General features: G+C 36.8%; 1 protein-coding gene across 1 annotated transcript in view; it reads right to left on the reverse strand.

Moving 5' to 3' along the window:
- PDE11A (phosphodiesterase 11A) overlaps positions 1-23,316 on the reverse strand; it is a gene marked incomplete at both ends in the record, with an annotated part of 121,549 nt that overhangs the window by 94,229 nt on the left and 4,004 nt on the right. The window contains one exon of the mRNA XM_079538828.1: positions 11,406-11,564. Coding sequence (XP_079394954.1) covers positions 11,406-11,564 — 159 coding nt within the window. The remainder of the gene's footprint in view (positions 1-11,405; positions 11,565-23,316) is intronic.

The raw sequence follows: 23,316 nt of genomic DNA on the forward strand, positions 1-23,316 counted from the left end.
ATCAGAGCTGCTGTTGATACTGGAACCTTCTGGACATACAGGATTAAAAGTTCATGATTTTATGCCTTAAACTAAAGGAGAAGCCCTGCAACCCCTGGGTATTGCAGTTAACAAACCTTTGTGATTCAGGCACAAAAGCAAATACATAGCCCTCCTCATGTTTTCCACTGAGCATGACAAAAGGAAAACTCAGATCGTGTTTATGGTAACAAGCCTTGGTGATCTCTCATCTTTCAAAGCCTCTTCTTTTTAGTAGTAAGCAAGATCAACTCACAACAGCTCTGCTCTTTAGGACTGCTTCAATTCAGACTGCAATACATGGCCACTGTCTTACAGGACATCCCACTGACACTGAGAAATACACATTCACATGCTAATGAATATACATTCATCACACAAACCTTACTTATATCAAAAGGAATTTCCCACATAAAGACAATGTTATCACAGCACCAGCAAAGAGGGACAATTTCCATAGGCTCCACCACTTGTCTCTTCACCACCCTACTGCAATACAAATTCACCACAAATTTTAGACTGAGAAAATAGGACTAGGATGTCACTAGGACATCCTCAGGTCTCAGCCCTCCACAAGTCTGTCACCACTCCACGCTTGCCTTCATTTGGACCACACAGCCTTATGCATCACATCCTATCCTATGGCTCCAAGGCATTTCCACTCATCTTGGTGAGAAAACACACCATAACACCACTGAACTATTACCATGCCAAAGAGCTATTATCCTTTAATTTGCCTTGTAACTGTGACACCAGCATAGCAAGATTCAGCTGGTCCATTTTTACACAGCAAAACTTTTTTTTTTTTTTTTTAAAATGGGAAAGTAAAAATAACAAGATTTGGTTTTGTCCATTCCATGCTACAATACTGACAGGTAATTGCCAACAAATTAACAGAGGTTAATTTCATGCCAACTTCAGTCCTAAGACTATAGCCTTGAAGACTGCTAATATTGACATGGTTTTGCTAAAAACATGGTGATAAGTCATCTGAGTGGAAGGTCTCCCCCCCAGACCAGGTTGACAATTAAAGTACTTGCTCATAGCTTCCACAAAGCACTGTTTGAGTGTTCTTCCTAGCCCCCCAGCCACTATCACTATGCAGTTCACGGGAAATATTCTCATAAACAGTTTGCTTACCCTGATAGAGGCTACTTAAGTGTACTGCATAATTTTCCTACTGAAATTTGATCACCACTTCACAATTTTAAACAATATACATCAGTTGTCTCTGATAGCACCAATAATGGTTCTGACTGAAAAAAGAAACTATCGTAGCATGGATTAACTCTAGCATTCGCCAGCTGGGCAGGAAAGGTGAAATCAGTTCCACTCAGCAACAAGTAATCATCAACCTTGTTGACTAACTTTCACTGGTGGCCTGACATTTTTTATGCTTTGTTCTAAGGTTTTTTATTTCCAATATCCACCTTGATTCAGAAAGCCTTAGAACCTTTTTGCCAAAATTAACAGTCAAAGACAACCAATCAGATTTGATACCTAACAAAGCCTTTTATATTCCTGTGATGCAGTGGCATCAAAATGCTAATACACAGCAAATATCTACCCCAGCTCTCAAAACCTGACATACCTGACAGTTAATTTTACAACAGCAGGAAAAAAAAAAAAACATTTATCATTTTTCTTTATCTGTCTACAGCACACAGAGAAGTCAAAATAATTCCTGCTTCTCCAGATAGGGAAGTGCTGACTTGCCACAGCAATACCTGCCCACGACTTGGGAGTAGACATCACTCCTGCCAAATCAAACAGTTCACTGCCTGGAGGAGCTGCTCCAGGTGGCAACTTCACAGCTTTTCAAGACTAAAGATTCTTTAGAGAAAAACAACTGGCATGAAAATGAATAGGAAGAAGCTCTTTCCTATGTTAACTAAAAGCAAAGAAAGGAGGAATAACACAAATTTAATGCACATCAGATAGCGATTCTTCACTCAACACATAGGAAGTTTTTGAAAGCTAACAGTTCAGCTGAATCAACTCTTTAAAAGGGTTGACAACTGCAGGACAAGGGAAAATGGTTTTAAGTTGAAGGAGGGAAGATCTAGGTTGGATGTCAGGGGGAAGTTCTTTACAACCAGAACAATGAGATGCTGGAACAGGCTGCCCAGAAAGGTTGTGGATGCCCCATCCCTGGAGGTGTTCAAGGCCAGACTGGATGGGGCCCTGAGCAGCCTGGTCTAGTATTAAACGGGGAGCTTGATGGCCCTGGTTGTGACAGGGAGGTTGGAGATTCATGATCCTTGAGGTCCTTTCCAACCCTGACCATTCATCTTACTTCAATAAATGCCTGAAAAAATTCATAATTGGAAAGTCCTTGGGTTGGTAATGAAGTCAAGATACCACATCTGGTAAACCATGAAAAATAGGAGTACGCAAGAGGAATTTCACCTAAAGCTTGTCTTATCCAAGGCATTTTTCTCTGAACAGCTGACAGAAAGGTCACCGAGTTAGTCAATCTTTTCACATATCTTTTATGTTTCTATAGGAGAAGAGGACAAGGATTTTTCTCACTTTATGGCCACAGAGTTAATTTTCTAGATACAGAGACCACACATTCCTGTGTGCTCCACATTGTTGCTTACATACTCCAATTGCTGGATCTGCAAACTTCAGTTTCTCCAGCTAGCAGTAACAAAGACAGCGAGGAGGAGGATTGAGTTCTTCCTTTTGATATACAACCAGGAGTCCACCGATTTTAGACTCTCTATACTTTCACAAACCAATCAAGCACAATTTACATTGATATGTAAAGCTGAGCACATGTATTTTTTGCAATTTTGTGTTTTCTAACCAGATCTGTCCAGACTACAGCTGCTGCATGTAAGAAATGCAGCCAGCTAATTTTAAAAGCTGTGGCTGAGCTTAACAAGTGGGGGAAAAAAAAATGAAAAAAAAAAAAAAAACAATTCCTTTTTATTAGATGAGAATACTTAAAATGAAAAGTCTGATAAATATTGTGTGGAAACACCTAATACCATTTTTATAATTAGAGAGCCTACTATGCGATTTGCCCAAGAACATAACATGAGTCAGTGCCAGAATGACAGAATATTGTCCATAATTCTAAGGAAGCCTGTAGTAAGAAGAGAGGTAGACTTAATTTTTAGCAAAACGATTTGCTAAGCAGTTTTCAATATCTTATCATGTAATCTATAGTTACAGACAGGCTCAAGATCACTATTCTAACAGGAAATACTTTTGATGGCAAGAACTGCTGTACAAACATCTTCCCCAAAGCAGAGTGAAATAAGTAATTGTCAGGAGACGTGACATGCTATTTTCTAAAAGCACATAAATCCTTACAGTTATCATGAAGAACAGTTATGGAGAACTGAACAGACTGGCAGAAGATCAGAAAAAGCACTTCACTAGGGACAAGGCACTCCCATTCAGCCAACAGGGCACATCTCAATAATTGTTAGAATTGAGGTCTTCACTAGCTGTACACTAGAAAGGTTCTTTTACATGCTTCTACATGGAACCATGTTCCAATACAAGCTTCTCCCAATACAAGCTTTGCTTAAAGCAAACAAGGTTTGTCTAATGAGCTGCCACACATCCTTTCTACCAAGAGATGAACAAGGCAAAATTGACTCAGTTGCTTTGGCATTAGAAGCATTTTTTTAAACCAGTGAAAGTTATTAATATACTGTTCGCAAAGAAAGATTAAATTAATAGTTGGTGAATACAAAAACATCACACACAGTTCCTGAAGCATCTGAAGATAATGATCAAACCCACACAACTCTTAGCTTCTGGGTTTTCTGTTTGAAGTGTTAGGAAAGAAACATACCGGGTTCCTCTGTGCTCTCACCAGATTTGTTTCACAACAAGCAGCCAACAAATATTGGTTTCACTCTGTCTAATGGCTCTCTCTATAGGTCAATTTCCAGGACCAACTAACATTTCTACATCAGATCACACCCGTTCCCCCTGATGTTTTATCAGCTGTCTAGAGTCTGAAGTCACACCTAAATTAATTGAAAAACCCGTGAAGAACAATCTAACTTGAGAGATACTTAGGTTTTGTCAGAATTTGTTGTCTGACTCTAACGAATGTTCACAAAATTAAAGAAGCTATTTTTCCCCCATGTCTAGCAAATCAAGCGGCTTGTTTGATCAACAGCAGAAACTGCATTCAGCCTATTGGAGCCTTTTACACATCCAGTGGAAGGGAAAGATAAAGAAAATAACTGGTCCTCAGCTTATTTCATTGGTGCTCTCACTTAGATTAATTTAAGCTCCATAGAATAAGGATCTGCATTTAGTGAAATACTCCTAAACAGACAGAGGTTCAAAGTTTGTCTAAAAGCCCATGAAGTCAGCAGAGATTCTTCCATTTAGTTTATTGAGCTTTGGAGTTGGGCTCTAAATCAAACGCTACAAACACATTAACCAAATCACAGTCTAGGTTTACAGAAGAAAGCACTTATTTGTCCAAATCTCTCTGTATAAATTAAGACGACACAAGTAACACAGGAAGAACAAATGGATTCAGACTCCCACTGACAACTATGCATAGAATCCAGACACATTCCCCACACTCAATGAATACAACAAGCTCAGAACATCAGCCCCCATGAAGAAATAAAACAAATGAAACACTGAGCTGTTCAGTAAAAAAGTCGTTCCAGATGTCTGATCTAAAAGTTTGTTTCATGGCAGCATCTAAAAGCTTCAAACAGGTATCAAAGATTCAGTGTACTACATACTACAAACACAAAGTAGCCCCTAAACTTAAGATGCATATATTTGAGAGATAACTATTTCACTAAAATATCATTGTAACATCTTAAATTTGCCTCCGCTCCTCAGAGGTGAGACTAGCAGTTAATATTTGAATTACAAGTCTTCAAAACAGATACTGAGACATAAGTTAAAGCACATTTGATATTCTGTAATTGAAAACAATTTAAGCATCCTCCATAGCTTGAAGTTATGACTGAATGTCCACAAGACTGAAACAAGCCCACTGAACTATTTGTCACTGCAGTTGCTTGGCAGTGTTGTTTGCAAATCAGTGATGTGAGCATGTCCTGATAAAACCAATATTCTAGTGACAAATTGCTTTAAACTCACCCAGCAAGAGAACTCAGTTACCATGATTTATTTTAATTTACATTTGTGAAGCAAGTACTTTCAAGAATAGTGCCTAATAGACCATTAGTTTTCCAAGATAGTTGTAGTGCTTCAGCACCTTTATCCTTCAAGTGTCTTTGTTAGTTTCTGCCCTCTTTCAGCAAATTCATGTCTTGTATTTGGATGCAACGGCACACGGTCCCATGAGATATCTTTGAGAATTATGCCAATTTTAAATAATAGATTTTAGAGTCACACTGCTATGCAGATTTATCAGAGAAGCAAGGTAGAGGTTAGAAGGAGCATTCAAGGCCAACACTGTCACATAATGAAATATATAAAATATGCAATAAGATTATTTACCTAATTTGTTTCTCATGTTCCATTCTAGTGCATCCAAAGTAATTCTCAGATGACCTTCTCGCACATTCTTCAGATTCAGAGCTGGATGCATGATTTTCACAAGTCAGATGCCAGCACGCTCTGAATCACTCCTCCTGATACTTTTATTTACTGCTGATTATTTCCACAAGGTAACAAGGCAGTAATACCTGACTTAGAGATAACTGTCTCTCAGCATGACTCTAAGCCCATCATGCAAAAATTCACAGAAGGCAAATTAGCAGGTACAGCAAAATCTCTACAAATCATTCATCATTATAGTAATCCCAGTATAGAATGTATTTAGGCCTTAGCTGTTGAGAACCAGAAGAGCATATTAAATTGGGCCATTTAGAATCACTAGGGCTGTTATTAGAAATGCAAGAAATAGAAATGGTAGAACATGCAAGAGCCATATCTTAAGGTACTCCAAACCACAGAGTTCACTAGCTGAACCCCAGGGTCTGGCTATATTGCTCTTAATAGAACCATTCATAGAGCATAGACAACCAAATCCTTCCTGGTAGGGGCTGTAAAAATGGGATCTCACTGCATTCAAGATAGCCTCTCTCTAAATCGAGCAGAACTGAACTCTAGCTGATCCTGTGTAATATACCTACAGCTGATTCACTTCCTTCAGGCTAGGAGCATGCCAGAGAGAGGAAACGGACACCAGGAAAAGGGATGGTGAAGCTGATGATGCCACTTGTTAAGCCTCTGATGGAAGATTAGATTTGTTTTGACACCACATCTCAGGAGACCATGAAGTGCGTACAATAGTCTAGATCACAGACTGTCAGACTTCTGCTCGGTAGTTTCCTCACTTGTCCTGCAACACATGACTCACCAACAAACAAGTGGTGAGTCTCTCCAGGACTCGTGTCATGAAGAGACACTCGTGAAGTGTCTCGTGTCTCTCCAGGACAGCACTAGCAACACACAGGCTGCACCCTTCTTTTCAAGGCTTTGTTTGTTTTTAAGCCTTCCAGATGAACTGATGTCCACTGTTGGAAGAAAACTGATATTCTTCAGTGTATTTATTTTATTTTTAAAAGTTACCTAGTAATGACAGTGTAAGGCAATGACTGTTAAATTAAGCAATACTTTTGTAATTGTCTATACCAAAACAGAAATCTCTACATCACTCTGGCTGACCAAGCAATTGATGCTGAGGAGGTAAAACCTGTACAGCAATTTGTCAGGTCTAGTTTAGCTCAAAGCAATGAAATGGTTGGATCATCCTTTATATCAAAAGGAAACAGTTTGTTTAGCAATTGGAAGCAATCATTACATGCAAAAAAAACTTAGCAGTGATATTAACACCATGGCCAGAGACACAGAAGAAAAACCTGAAAGTCTGCCATGAAAAAGAATTGCAAAAGCTTGGAAATCTAATACTCTACTATTTTACATGTTGCAAAACAAACTTGGTTACAGCTTGGGAGCATTCAAAACTCCCCAAATCTTAAATATTTTATTTGCTCTAAATTTCAAAAAAATAACTAAAAATACATGAAGTGATGCCAGCATCTACTTAATTGTAATTGAAAACATTATTCTTTGTTTTCTATCAACTCAAGGCACTAGTGCCCCCAAGTGACATTTTATTATACAATAGTCTAGAAGCTTTGCAAAAAAAGATAGAATTAATTGCTTCACATAATTGTGAGTATAGAAAGACATTTCTAACAGAAGTCATACGTAGAGATATTGAGATTTGTTTGAAAGGGCCTGGAGGTAAGGTCAGTTTATTAGAGTCTCATTTTATAATTATTCTGAAGTTGCTACTTGTCAGAAATTGACATCAACATAAAATGGGGTTTGCTTGCAAGATTGTCATCAGACTTTACTGCACAAAGCACCATAATACCCAGGCAGATTTTCCTTTCATTGTTTCGAAAACATTTTCCAAGTCTCTTTTTTTGCCCCTAGTTTTCTCTTGCCCTTTGTCTCTTGCCTCCTCTGATATAGTCTTTAAAAAAGCATTCACCAATCCTGCAAGACATTCTCCTGGAAGTGCATTTCTTGGTTTCCCAGAGGTATATCATGTTTTCTAGGTTACCAGTGAGGGGAAAAAGCTTAAGAGCACAGAATCTTAAAAAAAAAAAAACAAAAAAAAAAACACACACCAAAACACCAAAAAAGACACCAACAAAAACCATAACCAAAAACAGCACACAGGCTGCCAAGCCACAACCAATCCTAGACTTGCTACAGACCACAGTAATTTTTACCTTCTCACTTATTTTTCCCTTAAAGACTACATTTGAGAACCCATTTAATATATTACTGAACAATTATTAGAAACATATTTGTTACTAACTGTAACAATAGTGTACATGACTAGAAAAAAAATAAAGATGGCAATTAAGTTACAAGAAACTTGCTGATTGTAAAAAATCTTTAGGAACCTCAGCATGGAAACAAAACACCACAACCTCAGTACTAACATGAAATATTATATTAACATGTTTATGCAATACTCAGTTGACATCAACACAGCAGTTTTGCCAGTTGAATGTATGATATTCGAATATTCTATCAAAGATGAAATGTATTATAAGATAAAGGCAGCACTTCAAACATGACATTTTACACAGGAACAAGGTATACTAAGCAAGTACAGAAACACCCGTTCAGGAAAAGGTCCAAGTTTACTACTTCAATCTGCATTTGACTACCCATTCTAGCATATTCTGTATGTACTGCACCATTCATTTTACAGATCTGTTGCAGAAATAATTTATTTTCATAGGAAAAAAAATTATTGCAAGAAAAAAAATTACCTTATTGTGGTACTAGAATAGTTGATGCTGATAAGCGATTTGTTTTCTTGTTGCTCAGCACATTAAATACACTGCAACGAATATTGTTCTAATAAATACCTTTTGAGTTTTAGAGAACTACTCATGTTTGTGTGAATGGTAGCCCCAGTTACTCAGCTTTAATACAAATAATATAAAGCTCACCTCAGAATAACTGAGTAGCTGACCCACCTGAATTGTCTGCCATACCATAGGCATTCATATCATTAACCTAATTTATGTTTCACTCCCTATCACCTGTTGAATGCACTTTCAATAAGAATATTACTATCCAGGCATAAGCCTAATCTTTCAACTCTGATCCAAACGGCTAGGTCAGTGACAATCTGCACTTCAACTAAGAGTTCACAATCAGCTCAAGAGCAGAACAAATCAGAACAAAATGTCGAAACAGATTTAGGAAAAGTATCCAAAGCATACAGCAGTACAGAGGAATAAAGCTGACTCTTCATGTGCAAGTGTGTACTGTTTAGAATAACTGCTTGAAGATCTCTACTCAACAGCAAGAGAGTGCTATGTTAAATCTAAAATATTTGCTCATAACTATTTCTATTAAAAACACCTGATAGCTAATAGAAGGCACAAGAATGATTAAATCTTCTTTATACTCTCAGATACTGTGTATTCACTTTGTTGTATTTCACTTGGCAAGGATTTTCCTACCTGGATGGCAAAACATTCCTTTGTGTAACAATATTTCACAGAAATTAATACAGACATTAGTCACGTAAAGATTCATATCCTCAAACCACTGTTTCAAAAAACTATGAAACGGCTCTCTACTATGACTTGAATGTATTGCCACACACACATAAGTAGTAAAAATAGCCATGTAGTAACAAATTAAAGGAATACATACATTCCTATGCTTTCTACAGAAAATGAGTTTGATTTGTGCAATGTTTCACAGCCTTGAAAAACCAAGGTTAGTTTAGCTTTAAGACATTTCATTTATGTCATACTGTCTTGATTCTAAACATTATTCCCATCTACTGCAATGAACCAATGAGGCAGGATTTTCTCTTTCCAACAGGTATTGCTTAACACCTCTTCTTTGTCATAGCACAGGAATGTCAACATGTAATAATGCACCAACAATGGCTTTCTGTCAAGTACTAAGTTCTTTTGAGTCAGCTTAAGTAAGTTTCAGAGGCAAAGTCCATCTCTACCTACGTTTTTACAAAAAATAGATTCAGTACTATACTAAAACAGAAGCATGCATTGTTTCATAGTACATTCTTGAAGGATACTCCATTTCTCTTTCCTGGATAGAGTTGCTATGCAGCTTGCTGACTCCACCCTCTTCTTTCCTGTCATTTTTTGGCTTCATTCACATTCTCCCTTCATACTCAGGTGTAGATATCCTGACTTTAATAGCACCATTTCCCATTTTCCCTAATTTTAATTCAAAAGCCCTCCTTGTTGCTACTTGAACTCCCATTACTCTCCAGATATATCTTAATGAAAAGGACAGAAAGGAGAAAATAAGTATTTATCCTTAGATAGGGATTTGAAAGTTTCCTATGCTTTATGATAGCATAAAGTGGTAAATGTAACATCCCCTAGAATAATGTTAGTGTATATGCCACAGGCATATATCCTATGGAGAGCATTCAGAGGAGTTGATGACTAAGGTGAGCAAGCTTAGGATTTTATAGGAAAACTATCACAGAAACTTATTACTACAGGTAATTTTTCTAAAAAAAAAAAAAAAAAAAAAAGAAAACCAAATACCAACATATGAACAAGAAATCCACAGCTAGTTTATCATCACACAATGTTTGTTAGAACAAATAAAGTTGTCTGTTTCTCCATTTTTTCTCCAAATACTTTGAGTGTTCATATTAAAAAAATAAGCTATTGTTTCAACAAAAATCAATAATTAATTCTTTGAAAGATTTTATTTAGAGGTTAACGCTGAAATCTTCCCATTAAAGTATCGCATGAAAAGTCTAACAAAATCTAAAAAAAAGAAGTGTTAAGCTGAAGTTTAATAGGCAAGGTCTCTTGCATTTACAGAACAGATGTTTTATGTTACAGCATACATTTTATATTAAGCACTTAAACACCATTAACACAAAAGGCTGCTCCCCATATCTTAGTGGTATTAAGCTCCCAAGTGCACCTGATCTTTATAAAAATAGTTACAGACTGACAAGTCATCTGAACCTAAAGCAACAGCTTCTACCAACTTAATTTCATCCTGAATCAGCTTCTAGCATCTCATTTATTGGTGATACAAATTCTTCATTATGTTTATTTTTAATTGAAATTACCTAACTTCAAACAAGCTACTCAAGCTATTATTCCTACAGTGGGGGAGGCATATGCATTAACATCTATAAAGAATACATCAGTACTGATGCTCTTAGTCTTTCCTTCAAAATGCAATTTGATATCTTAAGGTTTCTCTATGCTTCTCCACAATGATGGCAAAACCCCTAATTTCACAGCTTCTAAATTTACAAGAGAATAGGTTTCTGAAACCCTAGCTTCTGTACTGCAAGTTAAAATCTACAAAGAACTTAACCTATATGAAACAGACTATGTCATGAAGGGTTAATATATAAAGACACAAAAAAGGGTTTTCAAACATAAGTAACAGATTGCAGGCCAAATAAGGAAGCTAAAATTTTGAGGGCTAAAGAATTGGGGAAAAAAAAAAAAGCTGTGAGAAGAAAGCAATAATCGTGTATCAGTTGTAGGTTTCATGAAACAAGTATCAGCTTTTCTGCTTTACAGCTAATTTTCTAAGACATTAACTCAGTTTTTTTTTATAAAGCTAAGAAAGCATTAGGAAACAGATCAGTAGGAGTTTTTAGTATAACATGGAGTAATAAATTATCAAGATACGAACTGAACAAAGAACACCAGCTCTTCCCTCCACTCTGATAGGTAAAAAGAGGAAACAAATTGTACATAAAATACTGCAGCATTGTCATACCTGAGAAATTAACTATAACTTAATTACAAAGTCAATAATATTAAAGAATAAGTCTTCTATTCATAGTATCTGCAGTAGGTACTCTTAAGAAGAGTCTGTCAGGCTACATACAAGAAAACAGAAGAAGGCAGTCTTACTTTTTCATCATCATCAGAAAACGGGGCACCTCCAGGAGTCTTATTTATTGCTTGTGCCACACCAATAACCTCTCCATCACTGTTTCTTATGGGCATGCACAGAAGTGACTTCGTCTTGTATCCAGTAAGTTTGTCAATCTCATCATTAAAGCGACGATCCTTCAAGAGAAAACAAACAAATATTAACATGCATATCGTATATTTGAGCTTCCTTCAGGTAGCAGGGTACTTGACTATACAAGACACTGAGAAAAATAATATTACGTTGTCATCTGTGTTATTACCACATTTTCTATTAGATGTCTTTCCCCAATTAAGATGCTGAGGGAAACAATTGTCAAACTGCTGTACTCAAACCACACAAGCAGAAAACAAAGAAGGACTTTATGGATACCACTTAAAAAGATCAGCCACAATACCAAGACCCAACTGAATCATTGCACAACTTGCTGGGAGCATACAGGACAGTATTTGGGTAAACAAAGTTCCTAAAACATCGCATACATCAGAGTATTTTTAAGTTATTCCATAGTGCTCTAACAGGAAATTTAGCACCACCACTCTAAATAGTGTTAATGGGAACACAGCAACTAAATCGCCCCAATAGTGAGCAGCTACGCAGAGGGAGAATTGGTGTGATTCCACGTAGTATTCTTCATTCTTGAAATTTTTAAGACCAAGAACAGTATCATCATCAAACCAGGTTTTATTACTGTTACCCTGAATCAGATGAGGTTGTTTTAAATTATTTTGTTTCCACTTGCATCTAAGTATCAGAACTGTGGTAACGCAAAGTTCAAAAATCTTTTAATTATGTTAATTAATGCATATATTAAATCTCTTCAGCATGCTTAAGTACCTAGCATAATCTCACTGATCATAAAGCATCCACTTTCTTAAAAAATACAGAACACATACTATGAGCATGAGTCTGCTTACATTGCTTTCCATTCTAATCTCACAATCAAATAAGAATGGTGATAAAATGTTAAGGAGTAAACATATTTCAAAGACCAACTTATCAGTAAGATTAGCAAGTATTCCAAGTGCTTTGATACTTGCAAGAAATTTTAGAATGCACTAACTGTGAAAGAGGGACAATCCACCATCTTCACAAGCACGGAAATGGAAAAACATGTGTAGGGTGACAATACCACATCTTTAGACCAAATTACATTTGCTCACTTCAAAATAAGTTCCATTACTGGATAGAATGCTTACTGAATGACATTTTAAGACTGATATCTGGTGATAGTTACATAATCTTACATACACATACATCCTGCCATTTCACATCTATATTTTGCAGATGCCCATGATTTCTGGTAAACAGATGGAAACACTTGTTAGCTATACTTCTTTGCCTGCTGCACTTTAATTTTAGTAAGTCAAATATGCCTTGCTGTAAGGATTAGTATTACACCGCAGTACAAATGTTTTCAATACAGAAATTCAAGAAAACTTTGGTTCTTTCCAGAGAATTGATTATGAAAACATGTTGATTTAGAAAGACCCCCTCATGCTAGTATCTCTCAATGTATAGCTTCCTGAAGAGGAAACTGTACATTGTTTGGATGTGCAGTTTAAACTTCCACTGTAGAATCCACACAGCTGGTTACCACTGAAGAAAGATTACCATGTATACAAACAAAAGAGCTAAAAGATGTATAATTCATTTTTCATACAATTTTCTAAAGTACTTCATTAAGTACATTAACATTTGAAGTTAAAAAAGCTTTAAAGAGCATTATTCAAATCTTAGCTGAAAATGACATCCCATATAGATTGACCAAAGCTAAGGGAAACTGAACACAACTTTTTTTTGCATGGTGTTGTGCAGATAACTCTTCTGCCATGAAACAGTACTGCTGAAAGACGACTGCAAAGTCACTCTCCGTAGAGAATCATCTTCAGTAACTCTACCATCAAATGGAGAGGGAATTGGCAGCTCCATTCTTTCAGGACAAAGTTAGCATTTGGGTTGCAACCAGTTCTGGCACTCCCAACCTAAGGTAACTAAACTCTTCTACAAATAGAAGCAAGAGTTTTGATTTTAAAGGTTCAGACAGTATCAGCTGCAAAATAATACCTGCACATATTTAGGTCCTGTGATGAAAGAGCAATTGTTACATCCATACAATCCTTAAATTAAGATTAAATTTAACTACGATAAGAGAAATCATTAAATCTTTATCAATACTAAACATTGACACATTTTCCAGACTATCTTATTTCTACATTATCTGCAGATCACAACAGGGAAAAAAGAAGTAGGAGGATCATCACCACTTCAAAAAGAATGTGCTTTAAGTGACCTGCCTCAATCAACATTAAGATTTACATAAACATTTGGGTAATTTATCATGTTATGCAAATTTTCAGACCTCTTTACACCAATAATTAATAACAATAGTCATATTCACACGCAAGCTATAGCACTCTTCTGCCACAAAACACCAAACTCTTCAATCTGTTTATTATACCATTTTTTCCTATTTTAATTCTGAATTTGTTAGGGTTTGCTGTTCTTCCTTAGACCTATTTCTGTCTTTTCAGTGTATTAAAAACTTTTTGCTTTCAAGAGAAGACTTTCAAGAAGTGCAAATTACTTATATGCAGTCTCTGAGAAGACAGTGAGCTTCCTTTGAAATATTTGTGTTTAACAGTTTGCTTAGGAAAACCAGAACACCCATAATATACAATCAAAGCAACATCTGACCTGCAGTGGACAGCATCATGTAACACAGGGGCTTCTGAACCTGTCCAAAATGTTATCTCTATCAAACAAGCTGCCAGTACTGCAAACGGTTGTGACAAAGGTACAGGTTTTGTGTTCCTTAGTGGACTCTATGGAGAACAGCAGGCACAGAATGGACTAGCAATCTGGAATTAATTGCTGCTATATCACATTTCATGTGGATTTAGGAAGTTTCCTGTTTGTGCTCCTTGTTGTGATCTCTACAGGAGAAGAGAGGCACAGGGATCCTAGAGCAATCAAACAGCCTCAGTTCCAGATATGTAACAACTTGCTCAAGTTGTTTCATCATCTGATAGCAGATTACTAACTTCTTACCCTTCTGTGAAAGGTAGTTTATTCAAAACAGTGAATAAGAGGAATATAGAGAAACTTACGCATTTGTTTGGGAAAAGGAAGAGATTAAGGCAAGCCTAATTAAGAACTCAGTAAAAAAAAAAAATAAATAGAAGTAATCAAGATGCAAAGTGAAACTTTGTCTCTAACCTCTTGTTGAAGTGCAGGCAGGAATTTCCTTTCAGTGACATTTGCAAAAAGCAACGAAGGAGACATAAGCAATGAAATACTAGTTCTGCCAGCATTAACATGCAATACACGAGAAGGAAGTGACCAAATGACCTGCATTATATCCCAGACCTTCCCCTTTTCACACCTATCCCTCCCTCCTAGTTTTCTTTCATCATTTATTACATCTTCATAGGATGCACACAGTAGGATCTAGCTGAGGTTTAGCTGAATTTAACTGCATCAATAAAAACTCAACACCCAAGTGTGAACTATGAAGGCTGAGGAGCTTGTACAAAATTTACATCCACCTCTACTTACAAGATAGTGACCTTGAGCAAGAAGGCCTGTTTAGCAGCTGATAACAAAGCTGCTAAATCAGAGAGAAGAATTCTGTTAGACTGAAAGCATTTTATGATACAAACTATTACCCCATTTTTAAGAACAGCCTGTGGCATAACAAGCACCTGTGCTGGGCTCCTGGCTGTTAGGGAATATCAGTGTTGATGCTACAAATGCAGCATGCTCTTGTAGGTTTCTTTTTGTAAAGAAGAGTTATTCAGTAATTAGAGATAAAATTAGTATACTTTATATCTTGTCTGAGATAAACTTCACTATAATTGCAATTGTATCAGCAATATTTTCATGCAAGAACACTCAGGAATTACGAAGTCAAGACATCTGACTGTTAAAAACACTGCTAACACACAAAAAAAAAACCCAATTATTTTTAATGTCCTGCGTCTACATAATGAGGTTGCTAGATGCCAAAAACATTGCAAATGTAATGACTCAGGTACTCTGAACTTGAATTTTAACTGCCAACAAGGAGTGGTTATTTGGGAGGATAAACATCATCTTGTCTGAAGTTTCTTATTGATTGTAAGTTCTTCTTTGGGGAAATATTGCCCTGTAAAATGTGACAGTCAATCACAGGAAGAGAGCAAGATTGATTCATCAGTTCAAGTGCTGCTATTTCAACTGCTGGAGCAGTAACACTTAGTCTCTGTTCCTTTTGGATCTACTTAGATATTTGCAGTCAGCAAGAAAAATATTTTCATGCTTTTATACTACAAAGCTTTTATTCTATAAAAGGACAAATTGGGGCAGAGTTAAATCCTGTAATTCTAATGTTATCATGATTTCAACTTTCATTAATACATTTAATTTCTAGTTCCTGTAATTTTGAGAACAACATTAAAAGTGTGGACTACAATTTGAGAACTTAACTATCAGAAACATTAGAGTCTTGAATGGAAGTTGTGAGCAGCAAAAACATTTTCTAGCTGTTTCAGCTGAAAAGCTGACCACGCCCAGAAGCTGTATGTCAAGTCCTCTAATGACCTCTGCATTCATAAGATTAGTTTAATTCTGACTATGAAAGATATAAAGGTACTGGGCAAGGATTGAAAAAAGTTAATTAGGTGTTCTACTGATAGGGTTGGAAGTGGAAAATGAGAAGTCTTAGGGTTTAATTCTCCTGGAGACCAGCAGCAAATTAACCATGGATCCGTAGTCACTAAACAATCTGACCATTATGAAAATGGAACAGCTATACTTAAACAGGGGGAGGTCTACATTTCAGTGTGAATTTTGTTTTTAAAGAGGCAAAAAACATAATTAAAAGTTACAAATTTTATCACTTGCTGAAAGAATATAGACATTCCATAATGATTCCCAGCTTCAGGAAATCTTTTAAAAACATTAACAGGAAATCTTTCACAGAAGGTCACAGAGGACCTCCACAACTCCCATGAGATGCTCTTGTTCTCGTTTTTAATCTAACAAGATCGTCCCCTCATTCCCTAGACAATTAAAGAAATTAAATAGATTAGGGTAATAATGAAGTCAATTTCAGAACAACTAGAAATCAGGTTTGAATTTCATTTTAAGTAGATGGTTCACAAGTTGTTAGCAAAGGTACAGTTAGTCTAAACACAGCCCTCGGAACTTGAAAAAGAAAACTGTTTTTCTATATCCTTACCAAAGCTAGTACAATTAATGCTATACTATCAGAATGATTTGGAATGATTTATAAGAAAAGTATGCTCCTAAAACAATGTAGCTCAGAGTAAAATGACATAATGCAGGATGAAATATTTTTGAAAAGATCTTCAGCAATGAGAAGTCCATGGGACTTTGTTTTCACTATCCAGAGTCTGTTGATATAATGCCCAACTGTAATAAAGTGATCTAGATGACCCAACTGAAGTTGACAACTACAAGCAAAAGGTATCTCTTTTGACAATTTGAAAATACTGCTTGTTAATCATACAAAACAGAAGAATACAATAGGTACTCACAGCGGGACAGGACTGCTCACTAGTTTTCCCTTAAGAATGGCTCAAAAACAAGACACCTTGAAGCTCCTTGGAATACCCTGCATTTAAATTACTGATTCACAATTAGCTATTCAGCATCAAAATTAGTATAAGAGCAAGGATGTCAGATAACATTGTTTACCTAAGATGTATTGTACTACTGCACTGCACAGGATATAAAAATGTGATTTAAGGTTTTTTGTTTATTTCACTTTACGGGAAGTTGATATGCAGAAGCACTGACATTTGTAGAAATTGAATAACTGACATCAAAAGACTTGTTAGATTTCTTAATCATGCTTCCTATGAGTATAGAATAATACATAAGCTTTTATAAGAAAAGAGCAATCCAAAAGACAGCATATTGTCCAGAGCCAAAGCATAATATGAAAAAGCCAAAATACAAGTAAATGAAGGCATCTGTTCTGGATACTCCTGTTTGAAAGAAAAAAAGTTTAAAATGCCACAAACAGTGGCACAAACACAAGCACAAGTTACGTTGTGCATGAACAAGGAGCAGAAATAAAGCAATAAGACAACAATAGATATGGGCAAAACCTTGTAGAAAAACTTGCACACAAAGACCAACCAAGTAAACCAATCTCTTAAGGGTCTTCAACATAAGGATTTTTGCAGCCATTCCTGTCAACTTCTGCAAAGTCTCTAAAAGCCCCAGAGACAAAAGGCAGCAGGAGAACAAAGTAGCACCATTCCCCAGCATTTAAGACCCAATTCTTCCAATAAGCACAGTTATCTAGTGATAATCAGTGGCAGCAATATTTCTTATAAAACAAGTAAAACAGATAAAGCATAGAACATCTCAGCCAACTCCATTTCATCACTCCCATAACAATTCAGAAAAGTAGGGAACATTGACACTCAAAATCATTAACTTCCAGATTAAAAAAAAACAGTCTCTATATATTTTGAGCTAAAAGAAAAAAAAAATGACTTCAAGGGGAGAAAAGCGATAATCAAGTAATAATGTTTATGTTTTGGTTTTAAATGCATCAACAGTTTAGGGTTTTCTTTATTTAGTCAGGGTGTGTTATATTCTCTCTCCCATTTTAATCACTGTTACATTTCTTAGTTGAAGAACGGACAAAACAGCCCATGTTGTCTGCTTATGTAAGCAATGGAACAAAATAGAAATTCTTTCCCTAAAAAATTTCAAGCACTAACAAGTTTTTAGACATGAATATCAAGCTAATAATAATAATAATAATAAGATCTCATGCTTCACACTCAGAGCTGATCAACAGTGGGATTGAAATTCCTCTGCAGGACAACACTCCCCAGATCAGTACAAAATAGTTTTGCTGTTCCTCCTTCCAAACAAACTACCAGTAGAGTGCTGATATCAGTACAGTAAATTAAGTTGTAATCTAATTTATAGTACCTTATGTGCATTTCTACTCTGCTCATGTACTTATCAAAGAAAATAAGAGTTATTTTTTCCACTAATTTTAGTTATAAATATTTAGAGATAAAATCCACTACTGCCCCATCACAGTGGCCTTGGGCCCTTTGGTAGCGGACACACAGAAGCCCTGCTGAGAACCAGCCACAAATATCCTCCCATATTCCCATTTCACACAAAACTCACTTTCAACCACTTCTTCATGCTGTTCTCCTAAACTCAATGTTTTGGGTTTCTTTTTTTTTTGTTTTCTTTTGTTGTTGTTGTTTTCCTTAAGCCATGCAATACTTTATATAAAATTATATATATATACTTACATAAATATACTTATATTTGATACTTCCCTTAGAAAAACAACCCAGCAAAACTCCTGCGTCCCTCAGTAGAAGCTTATCTATAGGTTAGCCTAGCTCCTGCAAGTGATTGCATGGGAGCAACAGGTGGCTTCAAGTGTTACGGAAGTATAAAATCATTGAACAACAAATTTAAAATGTCATTGTGATAAACCAGTAGTTATTAACCTTAGCCATTCTCATTTTTTAAAAGTGCACTTTGGACACATTAAACCCAGTGTATAATCAATGAATATTAAGATGTTATCACACAAAATAAACAAGAGAGTTAGGCAAAGCAGATTACGATAACAAAAAGAGGATAGAAAGCTTACCCCTATCCTGGGCTCACTTACAAAGCCCCAGCAGAGCAGGTCTCCAGAAGAGATCCTTCCCCCCTGGCAGCCAGCTCTTAAATAGGTCTAGGAGCAGTGCAGCCAGGCTCCACCCCTTCCTGCAGCACAGGTGAATTGCCTTCACCTGTGCTCCTCTGGCTAACTCAGGTGATCAATCAGAGATTCAGGCCGTGATTCAGCAGTTCCCATACACCCAGATTGCATGCAGTTATTATTCTGCAAACACACTCTGCTGAATCATTAGCACAAGCTGTTTATTTCATAGTTACTCAATAGGATTGTTGTAGAAGAGTAAAACAAATTAACTTGTGTAATGATGTATGGGTACTTCTTTTTAATTGTACTATTCTATAGAAAAAGAATACAACATGAAACTGTAAATAAGTAAAAGTAACATCCAGTTGTTTCAAAAAATCTGAAACCATTCCAACAGACCAGCAAGATCCTTTACCAAGCAAATCCACAGCTTTATTTTGTCTTGTAATGGGATTTCTGCTAGAACTAGAACTGCAGGTTTAGGTACATCCATTCTCACAGTCACTGAAATACCCTAATCAAACATGTAATTGAACTATATTATGCTACACTGTGCATCATGCCATGTAAGTGGAAAATACTTCCCTTCTGTCCCTATAGTTTAGTATATTAAAAAAAAATCTAAATTATATCCCCTCCTAACACTCCCTGATATCGTCTTCCATACCATCTTTCTAGTAATGCTTGTACATAAAATGAGTAGAAAGACACATGAAAGACAAAGCCAAGCACCAAATGTACTTAGATGAGTGAATATCTGCTATAAGTATAGATTTACATAAGTGCAATGGAAGCCAGATCCATCTAACAGAGATTTTCAGTCGAGTCAGCTAAATCAGCATAAAGTATTGATTTCAATTCATCTTTCAGACTTAAAGCTTCCTATTGCTATCACTGGCCAAACTAGCAGAATTCTCATAAAGTGAGAAGCAATGATTTAAGAAATTTTTTTTGCACTTATCTTCTAAACTCACTTCTCATTAGATTATTTTCATTTATTTTACAAGTGTTTGCCATTTAATATTTAGTTTGTCTATATATTATTTGACTCCAGTTCTTCTACTGATCAGTTACCTTCTCATCCTGGACGTGGTCAAAAATACATTTTTTTCATGTTCAAGCAATTCCACAGCATAATAAGAACATGAAAATCATAGGACAAAAGGGAAAAAAAAAGTGTGTGGCATGCATAAGTGAACTATATTAACAGAAACAAAATTAAATCTACTTTTTCCTTTAGCTGATATTCATGCTCAGTAGTTCTAAAAAAAAAAAAAACCCACAAAAAAAAAATAACACACCAAAACAAACAACAAATAAGATAACCTGTGATGAAATAACCTAGACACAACATCAGAAAAGGGTGAAGACTTCAAAAATCTTTTATCTTTAAATATAATTTGAACTGGATCACATGTAACACCACAGCAAAAAGCTGAAGCTCTTAACTTCTTTAACTGCATTTCCACATACGCAAACAGTTGAGTATTAAAAAGTTAAGACTCCTACAATATCTACATAAGAGAATCCCAAATCCTCAAACTAAATAAAGGACAGCAGTTCTGAATTAGGCGATGGCAAACAGAGCCCCACCTGTGCCATTAGTTTCACCAGGGAGGGCAGGATGAATACTCCTCATCCTTTCACAAACCTGGATTTTTCCAGTTAAGCAGAGCCAGGTGAAGCTCACCAGCAGGAACATCAACCAGAGCTGGGGCAGACAAGCAGAAAAAAGTTAATTTGCCCCATGAGATACAAAATGGCAGCCCTTTCAAAAGTAGGGATTCCAGCAACACCTACTCTCCTACTCCTCAAAGGTTAATATCACTCCAGTAAAACAGAAAAGTAACAAACACAAAAAACCCCCTGCTGAAGAAATGCTGAACCTGCCTCTACTTGATGCTGTAAACTTCATCTAGACAAAACTAGAGACCATTGGAGAACAGGTGCAGATAGACACACGTAGAATAATCCATATTGAGACCCTTTCTGTATCTTATCAGCACTGCTACTTCACCACTTAGAAGAACTATATTGTTACCCACAAATGCTTTTGTAGCTATTGGTTTCCAGAACATACTCCTAAAAAAACCCTAAAGCAGTTTAACGAAGCCTGTACCACATCCCCATACAAGCTACCTAGGGGGAAGTAAAGCAAGATGCAAGCACTTCTACCCCTTTAAATCACCACAGACTCAGACAAGCTAAGAGGTGCAAGCAGGCATTGTTTTTTTCCCCCCCTTAAAGCTTTCCTAATTTCATTTTCCACCATAAAAACTGGTGAGGACAAAAATAAACCAGATCAAAAGGCTTTGGACTTCAAAGCATGCTACCATACTTCTCCAGCACCTAGGCAGTACCAGGGAACTCAGAGCCTCCTCTCTTCAGAGCAGCCTGGGGAGTTACTGGCCAGTGAGGGCCCTGCTTTCCCACCCACAGCTTCCATGAGGAAGTTCCAGAATGGGTGACAGGTTTAAAAAAAATTTTGAATTTTTTTGTTTCTTTAGACAGACAGGCTAACTAACTGATAAACCAAAGGCTGATAGCTTGCTAAAAGCAGACCTTACAAGGGAACAGGAAAACCAACCCAAGGGACTTATAGGAAAAAGCGATGAAAAGCCAACCCTGACTACCACAGCTTTTTCATAGCTAGTGGCTGGTATGCCGAGTAGCTACTCCATTAAAGCAATAGAGAAAACAGACCAAACATCTTTTGATAAGGAAAAAAAATCCAAACCTACCAATCTGCTGATGAAAGTCCTCCACTCTACACTCACTTTAGGAAGTCGCATTCATCACCTCACGTCAGCAACACAGCCCACTTCAGCACTGTCTATAAGTGCCACACCCCATTGCTGATAATTACTTACTAACAGCAAATTATCCCCAAAATGCTTACACCTGAGCAGGGATGGGCTTCAGACTTAGCTTTCCTGTGAACAGGACCCACCTAGGCACCCTTTTCCAGAAAACAGATCAGGCGCACTCAGCTGCTGGGCAGTCATGAGGTACTGGCCCTGATGTGGTAAACAGGTCAGCGTGTGGCCTGGCCCGGCCCGTGAGGTAGCCTAGCTTCTTCTCTTACAATATGCCTTCTATCAGTAATATGGTGTGTTGCACAGCCTAAGAAGGTCCCAAGATGCTTTACACTTCACTCAGGATCTGTTCTCTGAGAAGCAGTATCCTGGGCTGAGGCAGAAACAGAAGGTATAGGGGTACCAGTGCCCCATGCGGGCCATAACCCTGCCTTCCTATGTCCATGGCTACAGGTAGCATGAGGCTACTTTCCAGGGACTCATGACTTTAACTGTTTTGAAATGCTATATGACAGACTGGCGTGCTCTTTCCTGGAGAGCACACTGGACCAATTTAGTTCTTCACTGTTGCAATTATCTCTTGCGTTCCCCATGATGCTTCCTAGTCATGTTTAATGCATGGCAAAAGTTGTTCTCATTTTTTTCTGTGTTACATGGAACTTTTTCTTTTTTGTTAAATTATTGCTTATTCTGCTTGCCGTGTTTCATGCTATCAGAGGAGCAACCTCTGTTTGCATTGAGAGCCAGTACAGAGATGCATGCAGGAGTTGCTGGTGCTAGTAGCTGAAGGCAGCTCATAAATGCTTCCTACCCATAGGACTAGATCTCCCGGGACCGGGTGTTTTAATGCTGTAACTGCTCTTTAAAATGGAAACAGACACACTGTTAATAGTGATGGTAACAAGTAGTTATCCTGCATAATAAAACTTGCTTCTCATCTGTTCATTGCTGCCTACATCAAGAGCCCTTCCCCTGGAAGGAGAACCTTTTCCTCTGTGTCTGCAGTGGCTTAAATGTGACAAAGTCCAGAGCAAGGCGGTATTAAGGTCATTCGTTTTGTTTGATTTTAATTCCAGTAAGGTAGTTTTAATATTCTTTTCAAAGACTTGAGTTGTCCCCAAAAAAATCACTTCTAATCATCTTTTACTGCCCTTTCTCCAGCTTCCAAGAGCTCGTGTCTTAGCATAACTCCTTTTCATATTTCTTTCTCTTTCCTCCTTGCTTTATTAAAACATCAATCTGGGGAGCCATTTTATCTCTAAGGCGATTTTTTAACTTCCAAATTTAACATAAGATGTACAGAAAACTTTTTTTTTTCAGCTGACACTGGCAAATGGCCAAACATATTTTTTCAATACTTTCTGATATATA

Source organism: Tetrao urogallus, assembly GCF_951394365.1.
Source record: "Tetrao urogallus genome assembly, chromosome: 8".
NCBI lineage: Eukaryota > Metazoa > Chordata > Aves > Galliformes > Phasianidae > Tetrao > Tetrao urogallus.